At 35.2% G+C, this 14,138-nt stretch overlaps 1 protein-coding gene across 2 annotated transcripts in view; it reads right to left on the bottom strand.

The window, feature by feature from the left end:
• Nucleotides 1–14,138, bottom strand: part of SV2C (synaptic vesicle glycoprotein 2C) — a 77,118-nt gene that overhangs the window by 31,487 nt on the left and 31,493 nt on the right. For both annotated transcript variants that reach the window (XM_041414657.1, XM_041414656.1), the window contains exon 3: nt 10,906–11,057. In XM_041414657.1, the coding sequence (XP_041270591.1) occupies nt 10,906–11,057 (152 nt within the window). The remainder of the gene's footprint in view (nt 1–10,905; nt 11,058–14,138) is intronic.

Raw genomic sequence — 14,138 nt, forward strand, 5'->3', positions numbered from 1 at the left:
GATAAAAGTGACCATAAAAATTGAAATGTATTTTTCCAGTATGAACAAGATCTATTCAATAACTACATTGTTTACAATTGAGACTTAAAACTGTAAAGATGATGTTTTAAATACTCAGATATAAATAAATAAATAAATAAATAAATAAGACTAGGCCACCAAGGGTTAATATGTAGCTGAAAATCTCATTACAAGAACTGTGGCACATAATTGATCTGACTGTTTTGCTGACTGAGTCAGTGGCCCCAGAGATTTATGTACTCATGCATTTCTACAAAGTCCTGGCTTGGGTCTGGCTCTGTGCAGCTGTTCAATGAAGGCGCTTCACAATCTGCAAAACAAAGTAAAATCTGCCAACCACAACACTGACAACATCACAACTTAGAGGCTTGTCAGTCTAAGAAAAGGTTATGTCAAGATTTGCAGAGATGATGGTTCAAAGAGATGCAATTAATGTCAGAAGTGGGGGAGACAGAATGTTACGAGATGCTGCTATCAGAGCTTCAAAATAACATGGCCAATATTGGCACCAAGACTGTGCAACCAAATGTCACTAAAATGTGCTACAAACGTTATATGCACTTCATTTGTATACAGCTTTACTTTTGTGTTAAGTTCTTTACCTCCATTCTCCTATATGTGCTTAGTAGTTTTCCACTACTTTATTAAAGAATTGAAAAATGGCTTTGTATTAATTTTGAGGCATCTGTTTGGACAGTGCCGAAGAGTATAAAAAGAGTAAATCACTGAGAGCAGACAGAATCCACTTCTATAAGAAGACAATATAAAATTGTCAAATACTATGTGCAGTAGCCATTATGAATGAAGTCTATAAGGAAACACTTGTCTTCAACAGAATCTCTTCCTATTGCTGTCCTACCCATACACAAAATACAGATACAATGATACCTATGTATCCTTGTGTGGTGTCCTCCACCTTCGATCCACAGCCATGAGATCACAAATGGTGCTATATTTGATGTAATGAGTTGTTGCAGACACAACTAAAAGCAGCAGTTAGATGTGGAAACTAATTGAAAATGTAAGTGTTCTTGTCCTGCTCCAGGACTCACAGTGATTTATGTGCATCTGGACTAAGGATATTTAAATAATGGGCTCATGGAAAAGAAGGAAAGAGAAGCAATTAATCAAAAAGGACAATAGGCAAAAGGCACAATGAAACACTGTAGCTTATGAAAAGAAAATGGGGACTCCTTATCTAGCTTAACATAGAAACAAAACATTAATTGAAATGCTGGAACAATATTTGAAGAATACCAAGAGGACATGTTTTTATCAGTGATACACATTCTACCTTTTGTGTGCTGCTGCAGTGTAACAGCAGAATATCTCTGTAATTCAAGAAACTCTTTCAAAATTTAACTATTATATTTATTTCTTTGAACAGCTTTGCAAGAAAAATCTTATTTTCAATGAGCATTTCAGTGCTGTGATTAAAGTATTATTTCCTTTTTTTGCTACCTCTCTTGCCTCTTGTTTTCTCAGAAAAGAAAAGAAAAGAAAAGAAAAGAAAAGGAGCAATATCCTATCCCTGTGAGAGAGGCAGACAGACTAAGCAGGTAGTTTATGTGATCAAATTATTAGAGCTAACGTACATGCTAGGAATGATCTGTTAATCTAACAGCAGTCAATTGAACAATACTGGTCACATTTCTGTCTTTACTGTATAGACTGTAGGGCCTTTCTGTACATACTGTGAACCATGGGTCAGAAGTCTTGAATTTAAGCCTTGGTCAAACTTCCACCAAACTATTTCTTGCACACTCCAATCAGTACTAATAATTCTCAGTCTATCATAACTACAACAAGAGGTGGATGGTGCCTGTGAGCAGTCAGTCACAGTGTTTGAAATGAAATTATCAAAGAAAAAAATGAAAACACATACATTAAAAAAACAGAGAATTATTTTATATTTTTCCTTTTATACAGCTTCATGACTTTCTTGAGAGTCTAGAATCATAAAGGAATGAAATGTTTGTATCACACTGAATTAAATAATGTTTCTATGGGAAAATAAAACTATATAAAAGCCTTACCTTTATCTCTTTATCTGCAATTCCTTACTTTTTTATTATATAGCAATGGCACTTTCTTGAAACAGCTAAGAGGGGGACCAAAATTTTGAATGCCTAAAATTAAAATGTTCCAATACTAAAAAGAAAGCCATACCAACTCAAACAGCAAGGGAGGAACAGTGAGTAGTAGAAAGCAGCATTTCTTCACCTTGCCCAGCACCAAAGCTGAGGAAATTGGGAATGGAAACCTCAGCCTAGAGCCCCTAGTATGAAATCTTAATGCTTTTCACTGCTCATTTTATTTATGTTTTCTACTAACATCTTTGTAAGATGTAAAAACAGAGATGTCTTGGAAATATGAAGTGCACAAACACTGTAAGGGAGATAGATCCAGTTTTGCCATATTTTTGAACAAGTTCCTCTCCTAAAAGTATGAGCAGAAAGAGTATAATCAGATACATTGGTAAGCATGGATATTTGAATAGACCTCAAGGAATTACTTCCACTAAAGTAAGCATGATTTTCAAAAGTAACATAGAATATTTTCCTTTGAAAAAAGTATGAACAAACTTCCTGAAAAAATCCAATGTCATTTGCAATTGATTTTGTTAATTTTATTTTAAAAGCAACTGGACTGCAAATTGAAAAACTATATACCAATTGTATATGCAATCTCTAGAAAGAATATATTATTAAAGTGAAAAGAAACTGTTACTAAAAGGACAGTCACCAAGTTCTTCAAAGCAGATAGCTCTACAAGCCACAGAAATAATATGGAAGTATGGTCGACAAATTCATACTGTCATATTACGTTCCAGAAAAAATGAATGCATTTTTGTATATGCTTTATCTCATGATTTTTTCATCTGTTGCAGAACAGTCACAAAATCAAACATAGGTTTTTTGTGATTTAACATTAAAAATACTAACAAATAAATCTTATCTGATTAGCATCTTCCTTGTTTCTAGATGTGAAAAGCAAGGTTAATGTCTGACACTGCAGGTACTTCTGCTGGTCAGACTGAACAGATTTGTAAGGCAGCTTTATTAACCTGGATGTAATTTTTGTTAAATTATACTCAAAGCAAATTTATTGTGGGAAATTTAATTTTCATTAAGAGTGAGGCTGAGAAGTTGACAATTTTATTGTCATAAGAATGATTGACTATTACTACAGGTTTTGTGGAAAATTATGTTTATGGCATTGAACAATGATGTTTATTGCAACAGTCTGTTCATCTGTCTGTCAGTTCCTCCACCAGCATTCTTTAAAGCCATTAATCTACTTCAATCAAATATCACAGGAAGTAATAGTCCTAAAGATAGTTGTATTCTCCAAAGCCTGGTGAAATATGCTGCCCAGACAGAGAAGAGAGAGTCCAGTAGAAGATGAAGAAAAAGGCAGGAGATATCAGTGGTCCCTCATGGATGCTGGAGCCTACCTGGGGGTGCGGAATGCAGCATAGCCACCCAGTCCATTGGCTTTGGCACTGGTCTCACCCGGGTCAAAATGATCTGCTTTCTACCTGAGAGCAGCTAGGCCAGGGCTGTATTGCACCAGGGAGTATGGTGAGAGAGTGAATGTCTGAATGTTTCTTATAGCAGAGTTCTGGAGGAAAGAAGGGGGAACTGTAGAGACTATATCAGAAAAGGATCTAGAAAAAGCAAGGACAAACTAAAAGGACTGCTGTGGTGCCTTGTAAGCAACATCAGGTAAGAGAGGGGAGAAGGGAGTTCACCAGGATCAAAAGGTGATTCACAGAAACCCCTAGGAAACTGAGCCTCATGTCTTCTTTGCTCACAAAACAGTTTGCTAGATTTTATTGAACCTCTCCCTAAACAAATTTTCTCTTTCAGCCTCAGCCTGAAGTGCCAAGGAAAAGGTTATATTTGAAGCTCACTAATGAGCATCTTTAGTGCTCATTAAGTAGATGTGCTAAAAGCTACTTAAACTTCTAGGGCTTGCAAATATAAACATTGAAATGACCATATCAAAATCTGCATTAGAGCACAGAAAATTAAAAAAAAAAAACAACAACCTGATAAAGTGGTTTTTTTTTGCTCTTCTAGCTAGATTTGCATAAGCAGATCTTCTAAACTCTGCCGTACTCTATCATTGTTGTTCCTAAAGATGAAGATTTTTTTAAAGTACACGTTCAGTGTAATCTAATTTAATAGGATTATTTCAAATGAGAAACAATTCATAAATAGATGTTGATAACTCAAATTAACATTGAAACTTCCTTGTACACACTTTAATTAACTCAGATTTTAAAAAGTATAGATAAAGCTTCATTTGCAGAACACCTGATTAATGTAAGTGCATTAAGTATTTGCAGGGGGGAAGCATAGCACATTGGGGATCAATCACTTTGTCTCTTAGAGGAAAGTAAAATAGATCAACAGATGTTGCATATGGTGACATAGTAGATGCCTTTATGTCTGATCCATTCCATTTATACAGCATGACACAGTCTCATAGCAAATGCAGATTCAACCTTAACAAAGCTCTAACTTCTTTACCTCTTAGATAGTATTTTTCATACTGAAGGCTGATTCTGAAGACCAAAGATATATCAGAAAGGAAATTGTATAAGGGAAATTTGAAGATTCGTTCTTGGTATTAAAATTTGGTTCACATGTTTCCATCAAGTGTTTAAAAAAAGGACAATATATTGATTTCAAATTCTGCATTTCTTGGTGCATTTAGGGGCTTTTTACAGCTGAGAAAAAACTCCATGCTTCTCTTACCCAGGCCATCTTCTTTGGCATTTCTCTCTGTACTGGACATGTGACGAAATTCAAATTTCTATTTTTCTGCAAAAATAGAAACTATCATACAATAGAAAATGGTGCCTTGGGTTCAACTTTTTCCCAAACAGCTGTTGCTATGGCATGAATTTCTGAACTACCATGAAAAGGAAGATTTTTAAAGACATGTTTGAGGAAAACAATAGGAAAGAAAAGTAATATTAAGGAGTTGGATTTTTTAAAAATTGAGAGTCCAGAATTCTAAAAATTAAATAAGGACCAACTTACAAATTTCTTCTTCTACCAGTGTGGGGTTATTTGGCCAAGTTTTCTGTGTTCCATTTGGAGCTACCAGCCAGGATAATTTGATAGACATGCATCTTCCTACAAGTGCTGGGAATATTCAATGCTCCTTCTTTTTCTATTTTTTAAAAAAATCTAATTTTTTTCCTTTCTTTGCTGTTTTCTAGTCTACCCCAACACAAAGTGACGAAACAGTATCTGTTTAATAGAAAGGGGGTGAGAGAACTTTGAGCTGATGCATCCGTTGCATCAGCTTGCTTCAAACCAGAATCCACAATGGCCCTTGCAACCTCAGCCTGAGGTTTTACTTCTTTAATGGCAGTTTCATTCAGATGCTTAACTAACAGATCATTATAAAATCTCTTTAATTATCTGTATTAAATATAAATAATATAAAAAAATAAAAATAAATAAATAAATAAATAAATAAATATAAAAAATATCTTTAATTATCACCCCTTGACAGAAATATCAGATCAGTCTCTGTAACTTCACACTTAACAGCTCAGAAGGACACAGGTCTGCTCACCAGAAGTGCTGAAAGGTGGATGCCTCATAAGATGCTTCTACTTTTATTGCTCATCAAGCACAAGCACTTGCTATGCCCTGAGTCTCTAACCCACAGGTAGTACATAGCATTATCATGGGAATTTTTAACCCAATGCCACTGCTGCTGTGTGACACTGAGAAACCCTTTAGCCCAACAAAAACCCAGATAGAATAAGAGAGTTAAAATGTTTTCTTTTTCATTACTGCTCTACAGTTTTAGTCCATCATGTTCTCAGTTAAATCTGCAGCAGGCTGAGAGGTTAATTCCTCCATTAACACTGCCTGATGCTTTTGCATGCTGTGAGTTGCACAGTGAGCCAGTATCTATCTCCTCATCTGTGTAGTTGCTGCATGCAGCCCTGCTGCCTTGCCTGTTTTACTACAATATCATTCATGACGCTTTCATGCAGAAGGGGATTTCATTATTTTAAAGATAGGTTTATCTTTGTTATCTTCATTTGGATTTAATAAAAATGAAGCAAACATGACATGGAAAGTACAACAAAAAATGTTTTCAAGCCACCATGATTAAGGGTGATAAAAGGATCACTTTCATTGCCAGTAGAGTAAATTTCTTCAGATGAATTTAATTGCTCTACTGCAACAATCTTCTGCTACAAACCGAGAAATATTTTCCAGACCACTTTGCAAACCAGTTTTTACTCAAAAGAAAAACAGATTGGTCCATTATTCTCACATTTGCGTTGAGATAGAAGCCATTATTTATTCCTGGGCCTAAAAAAAGGGCTTATCTAATTATGGAAAGTAGAATTAAAAACAGTCAATAGGTCTCCATTGGTAGGTCTAGTGAACTTAGCATGGTTCTTAACTATTAAAGACTGTAGTTTCATGTGCCCTTGACAACATCCAGTGAATGAAGATTCTGTAAATACATTTGGCAGTTCATATTAGTACTATATACCAACTGTATTTAAAACTTAACTTCTATCCTATCTAAATTAAGTCCTAGTTTCTGTCCGTTAAACTCATTTAGTTATATTGACAGGAGAAAAGTAAAAAGCAAAAACATTCAGAGAGAATAGAAGTGAATATATTTTAAGGGCCAGGAAATTAATACAAAAAATTCCAGTAGGAGACATAATTTAAAAAATTTTAAATAGAAGTTGTTGTTCATATTTTAGATACAGTGCTTTGCAAGTCAAGAGTGAGTGCATTGTTTGGACACTTCTATGTCTATATTTTTAAGTTCTGCTACTGTAAAGAACTTCCTCTCTGAAAAACAAATACATTCAGAAAAAAATGGCGTTCTCTAGTAAAACTCTAATGATTGAAGTAGAAATACTGTTTGTGACTAGTGACAAGTTTATAATTTGTAACTGTGACTTTTAGTCACAGAATAAAATACCAGTTTTTTGCTGATGCAATAGAAAACTGCTGAAATAGAGAAACATATTAATACATTCCCACCTACAGCCAGAGAGACACATTACACCTAGGCAAGAAATCTTCACTTTTGGAATGGAATGCCGTTTCCTTAAACTTCTTATTCCACACTTTTTTGCTCCAAGTTTGTTTCCTGAATGGTGCAAAATATCTCTCTTATGAACACAAGTATGTGGTCCTCAATTTAGCAGAACAAAAGACTCTAGTGATGAAAAATGAATACTTTCGGTGAAGATCTGTCATGCAATGTGATTGCGCTGGTCTGAAAGAATGTTTAAACTTACATCTGATTTGTACTGAATGTGTTAGAAAGAAGTCTTTTTCCTATTTCCTTGATTCTGTATTATTAAATTTGAAATGGTTTGGGGAATAATGGAGCCTAATTTAATTGGAATCTTTTGCATATTTATGGAGGTAATGTCTCTTCTCTGGCCATGCAGTGGAGACTTGTTCACTAATGTCATTTAACATGGCTATCTCATCTCTTCTCTGGTTAATACCAGAACTGGGGTGTGAGAGTCTGCAAAAAGCTTCAGGTTCCACCTGCAACTTAACGCTGTAACAGCCCGGAGACCTGCACCATCCTGTTCTCTGCCTAGCAATCTAATTTCTTTTTGGTCAAGAACTTCTTTTCTTGTTCAAGAATAAGATTTAAGAACAAATGAGGTCAATATTTTTTATGACTAAGTAAAATAATCTAGGGAATGTTGTAAATTTCAGAAGATTTCCCTTTAGTCCATAAAGCCAGAAAAGGCTTTCATACTCTTGCAGTCAAAACACAATTAGACAGAATATCAAAATTGAAAGGGTAAGGACACTGAAATCCTTATCTAGATCCCTTGATGTTTAGCTTAGGCACAGATTTTTTTTTCTTTTTTAATAACTGATAAAACAAATTTCATAATTCTTTTTAATTCCTATTCTCAGACTAAAATAAACTTGGTGTAAAAAATTTTGTAAGACATAAGTATTTGGATTTTGAACTAAAATTTCTCTTTCTTGGGATTCTTCATTATTGTAATACACAGTTGAAGTCTTTGACATCTTTGAACTACTCTACCTTGAACAGGATGCTAAAATTAAAATTGCGCTTTCAGAAGTATTTACAAAATTATTGTTATTTCTCCTATCCAGACTGATACAAACACTGTAGAGAGGAATTTCTTTTTAGCAGTCTAACCTGGGACTTTTAAAATTAGTTGCAATTAGAAGCATTTCTCAGCAGATGTTTCTTCTTCTTCTTCCCAGCCCGAGCTCTAGTTTAGGAGACCTTGAACAAGTCTACACAAACTTTCAGTTTTTAAACAATGGTCAACAGATATATAAGTCAAAAAGCCTTGCTACAGAGATGCTTGTCTTCCAGATGATATTAGCCTTTCCATATGTGGTCACTGCAGCACTGCATCACACTTATCCCTCAGTTACCAACATGCTGATGTCAAAACAACAATTATCAACACTTTATTTTGTGTTCCAGAGCATTACTCCTGTTTCAGAGTCTGCTATGCTGCTTGAACAGCAACACAGATAAACTGAGTAATCTGTGTTTTCTCCCAGAAAGATATATCTCAATGTTCAACAGGCAAACATACATGTATAGCTTCACAGTCTGCCTTGGACTAGATAATGTGTACTTTTGTATCTAGGACTTTTTAAAAGTGGCCTGTATGAGAAGGAGTACAAATGAAAGGAATACATTGGTAAACGAGGGAAGAAAAGAGTATTCCGAAGTAGTCTACTGTGTTGACCTGATATTAATAGAAGAATAATTCCACTATGCTCAATGACAGTTTATTGCTTTTTTTACAGATCAAGCTTCATTCACTGCTATTGAGTAACTTCTGAGTCCAGCTGAGAAAACCAAATATTGTCAGGTCCTCAGTTGAGAAACAGAGAACACAGAAATACCCATGCACAAATATAAATACAGTTTAAAAGTGGGTGGGTAGTTTATGATTATATTTTTCTTCCTGGTCACTGAAGATGTGAATGATGAGAAGTACAGAAAGGGATTTGGAGAAAAATCTCTATTTCTGCTTAATTCTGGCAAAATAAGTCTGTGTAGAAATCATTTAGAAATAGTAAAAGAGAAAATACCATAAGAGCCTCCTGGTAAATGCATGTGATACAAATGGTGTAGACACCTGAATGGGCATTTTCTTGACCAGAAATATTTCTGGGAGGGGACAGCAATGTGTGACCACACTCCCCAAATGCTGGAGGAGGACTTGCCCTGGGATCCCATGGCAACTTCTGAGAGCTTGGCACAGCATTATTACAACAAAATAGTTTGCCTGAACTAGAGAGATTTCACACTAATACTAGGAACTAAGACTAGGTTTTAGACTTCAAACATAACAAAAATGTCTGATTTAAAAGTAAAGACAGTTTTAAGACGTCATCAAAACCTATGAATATGTTCTGTTTAATTTTGCCAAAATGGCGTACCAACTTACTTATTTTACTCTGAAAAAGGATTCTTATGATTTTTTTATTTTTTTGGCCTTTTTTTTTTGATCATTGTAACATACATTAATAATTAATACACTACAAGTAGTGATTTGTATGTCTAGCACTAAAGCATACTATGTTTTGAAATTGTTTTTTGTTTTCTCTTGTCTTATATTATTTAACAAATATTTTTGCAGGTGGAAAAAGCAACAAAAAAACAAGAACAACAAAAAACCTCAGTGCAGCACTCCTTTCTGTTGCTGATATTCTTCCACTGCTAAAGAAAGATAAATGTTTTCCCTGTAGTGACACTGCTATGGTATAAGTGTACTGTATTAAAATATACTGCCATGTGATATTGTAAAAGCATCTCTGTAAAGGATATAAAGTTATTTATAAAATCTACATTAAATTAGACTACCTGTGTAAATCAGTCTGTCATAATGTTTGCTTTTTGCATTAAAAGATAAAGAAAATAAAAGTCCATAAGAAAGCAAAAAAGCAAAAAAGCACTTGGCATCCAGAGCAATTTACTACTTTGGAAAAAAAAAATCCATATTATGCCTGTCAGCACAAATTCCTCTCTTTGCTTCCAGCAGTTCAAAGTCAAAGGGCAAGGTTGAAGATAGAGATTCAGGTTTGGTGTACTGAACCCTAAAATAATTTTAATGCAACAGTCTAGGTATTTGATTAGTCTGCATTATTATAATTTATTTCTGGACATTATCACTTGCTAAATATTCCCATCACTTCAAGCAAACCTTTACAATATAGCTTTGATAAACCTCATTACTTGGCCAAAGGAAGCTGCTTTGGATACCAGCTCACAGTGCTGCTTTACTTCAGTTGAGGCCTGCCAGAGAGAACTGCTTAAGAAGGTGATTTTTAAGAACGCCTGAGCAGTCTGAGCAACCCTGGAGACCTGTGAGCACTTAACTCTTGTAAAACACAAGCACAAGAGACAAAGAATTGAATCTATACTTCCATGTTACGTTTAAGTATGTCAGGGCAATTAAAGAGCTCTTTGACAGAGTAGTTTATATTTTACATGAGTATAACTTCAGCCATTGCCCTCATACATCCCTACAGCATTTAAATGTACTGTGTTCCATTTATCTGTTTTTACACCACTAAAAATATCTACTAAGAAGTATTCACCACAGCTTTATTTTCAGACTAATTTCAGATTTCAGCACTGCAAACATTAAGAAAGCTCTTACTCTTCTTCTCAGGAATGTTCAATTCACAATCTGTCGCTGTATCAAAAGGACCACTAATTTGACATTCCAGCAATTTAAAATTTCTCTGATGCGAATCTCCACATCATCTATCAAGCTTCAAGATCTTTACTTTCATACTAGAATATCTCAAATCACAAGGAGATTTTTCTTTCTTCTATGGCTTTTCTTACCATAATGAGGAATTATTGCCCAAGCCATTGCAGAAGCGTAGATACCACCAATCATCCAAAACATACAGAGCCAGCTCAGGTGTTCACCTCGTTTCTCCCGAGCGAGCACTTCCGAAAAATAGGAGAACACTGTTGGCATGGCTCCACCGATCCTAAAAGGAGATACAGATCATGAATTAAGCAAGAGAGCAACACCTAAAGTTTGAACAAGCCTGTAGCAGCAGTCATCGAAAACCTCAAATTCTCTAGCAAGTGTTTTTTCTCAAATTGCACCATATATTGAGGAACTCTAGAGAATAATTTCATCAGTTTGGATGCAATTTTTTATCAAATATTTCCTTGAAAATTCTATGTACTATTTATTGCATTCAGCATTTCAAGGGAATTGTCAATGTGTCAGTCACTGGAACAGAATCAAAGGAAAAAGTCTTGACTTTCACCATTACAAAATCATGGCAGTCTAATGATGAGTGTCAAAATATATTGCTTCTAATGGAAAAAAATTAATCATTTTCCCAAAGTGTAATAGGTATTTCTGTAAGTCTTACCTCCCATGATTTAGGTAACCAAGAAGTAACGAAATGTCAATAGGTTTTTTTTTACCCACAATTCAAAACATATTCTACTCAGTTGGACTACATGAAAAGTTAAGCCCATGTTGGCTTTTTACTTAATTTTTTATGAAAAGTATGTGCATTCATATAATATTCATTTTTCTATCATGGTAAAATAAACATTGTCTGAAGGTCTGTTGTACAAAAAAAAAAAAAAAAAAAAAAAAAAAAAAAAAGAGAAGATTCAACTAGGTTTTACAAAAATTAAAGTAAATGAAAATATATATCATTTTTGGTACCAGTTTCCAAGTCATCTTTTACTGTCTTTATCTGCTCATTATGTATGCAAGCTGTCTAATGTTCTACATCAGGACAAATGCTTGTGGATTTTATTTTTTCCAGTGAGAAAATACCTTCAGATTATATACTTTAAAGCAATATATGGCATGGTTTGAATTTGTAAGTGAATTTTAAAGATAAATGTGTATTTATATATCATCTGGCAGCTGCCAAACTGGAAGCAAACAGCAAACCTCAAAACAGCTTTAAACAGATATTAATAAGGGAAACATGAATACAGAAATGGTATTTCACCACTAAGAAAATGCAGTGCCATAGCCATACAGTTTATTTTAATATATCTTCATGTACTGTTATGAAGGGTTGAGCTGTTACAGTTATATAGGGGACTGCTGCTTTCTCTTTTCCTTTGTACAGCTCTTCACAGAGTCATAGAATGCTTTAGGTTGGAAGGGACCTGAAAGATCAGCTGATTCCAACCCCTTCATATGGGCAGGAACACCTTCACTAGACCAGATTTCTCACAGCTCCATCCAATCTGGCCTTGAACACTGCCATGGATGGCACAACATTCCTCAGTAACCTGTTCCAGTGCCTCACCATCTTCACAGGAAATAATTTCTTTTTAGTATCTAACCTAAACCTGCCCTCTTTCAGTTTGAAGCCATTCTCCCTTGTTCTATCACCACATGCTATTGTAAAAAAGTCTCTCACAATTTTTCTTACAGGATCCCTTCAGGTACTGGAGGGTCCAGTTAGGACATCCTGAAGCTTTGTCTTCTCTGAAATACTGCTGGCCAATATTTAGCTTTACAACAAATCTTTTGCATAGTTGAACCTGTTAGCTGTTAAATGCTCTTCTGGTAATGCAAAGGTTTACACCTCTAAGAATTCCTGTTACATACACAGCCAGCAAGGTGTATCCCCTTTCTTCTCATGGGTGGAAATACTGAAAGCCTTTGCTAGGAAACTGCCCTGTCACAGGCAGCAAGGGACAATGTCCTTGGAGCTTCCCCTGGAAGTCTGGATTGAGGAAAAATTGAGGGAGCATGGCCAAGGGTAAAACCACAATTCATTTTCCTGTGATGGGGAAACCCTGCTGTCTCAGTGTTTTTATGGATTCAGTGCTCTCCAGTTCCATAAATATAAAAGGATTACAGCTATGATGTAAACCCTCCAGGGTGCAGAGATGGCTTTGAATTTCACTCCCACAATAATCCAAATAGAGTACTCATGGTTCTACTTAGAGTTTCTTTTCTAAGGTCAAAAATTTACTAGTAGAACCAAAACAAGATATTCCTCTTTCCTGACAAAGATGAAAAGTGCTGATAAGGAGTTATAGGTGTTATAGGTCCACTTTCAAGAAGACCTAATTTAATATGTTACTCATGGCATCTTTTGGGTGGAGGTTTCAAGCTGAGAAAATCTACCTTGTCTTAATGTCACAAAATGTAGAGAACCTGACCAAAAGCAGATAAAAAGGCATCTCCCACCTGTCAGCATGAACCAACTATATAATGGATGATGATGAGAGGTAAATGCTGCTTTAGCTGTTAAAACTGATCCAGGTGGGTTGATATATATGCTACATCCTAAAGGTTCTCCAGAGCTATAGAAGAAGCCCTGTCCAAGTCAACAGGGCAATGTTGCTAGCAAATAGACCTTTTATACATGTAAAAGGAATTCCGGAGTCAGAAAATAAAAATGTTTATTTAGGATATGCAAATAAGCAGTAAAGAAATAATCAACTTTGAAAACTCACAGTTCTGTTCCAACTGATTGGTTTATTTGTCACTCTGAGTGAGTACATCAATAGGTTAAGAAATTCTTTAAAGTCCAGATACTGTGTTTGCATTGATCAAACAGTGAAAATAACCTGTCTATAGTTTAAAGGAGAAATACAGTATGTACTTCCATTGTACAGAAAACTGCTGCTATGGTGAGTTGTAGGTCTTTGTTTCACAGTGACGGTGTAGTAAAGTGAGTTGTGTACTTTTTTGCACCTTAAACCTGTGAATGGAAAATTTGCTTCTCAGCTGGTTAAACTCATCCTTCTGGCCTCATGTAAGTGCAGACTGATACTGCTACAATATTTTAGTATGTTAAGTTTTTAGTACTTATGAAGCTCTTCCTATATCATAAAGCTACTACAATAACTAAAAATTGATTATAAAAATCTTAGAAAGGCTAATCAACAGGAAAACTGGAGGAGTGAGGAGGGAGATGGAGAGGAAGTATACTCCTGCAGAAGACCGTTCTTTTTCTCTTGATGTTAGACCATCTCAAAATGGCAGTAGCCATGTCTCCATTCCCTAAAACTTGCTCCCAAATGCAGAGCAAGTGAAAGTAGGAAGGGAGAGTAGGGACAGCTACAACTGT

The sequence above is a fragment of the Onychostruthus taczanowskii genome, unplaced genomic scaffold (assembly GCF_017590055.1).
Source record: "Onychostruthus taczanowskii isolate IOZ18803 unplaced genomic scaffold, ASM1759005v1 scaffold46, whole genome shotgun sequence".
Classification (NCBI taxonomy): domain Eukaryota; kingdom Metazoa; phylum Chordata; class Aves; order Passeriformes; family Passeridae; genus Onychostruthus; species Onychostruthus taczanowskii.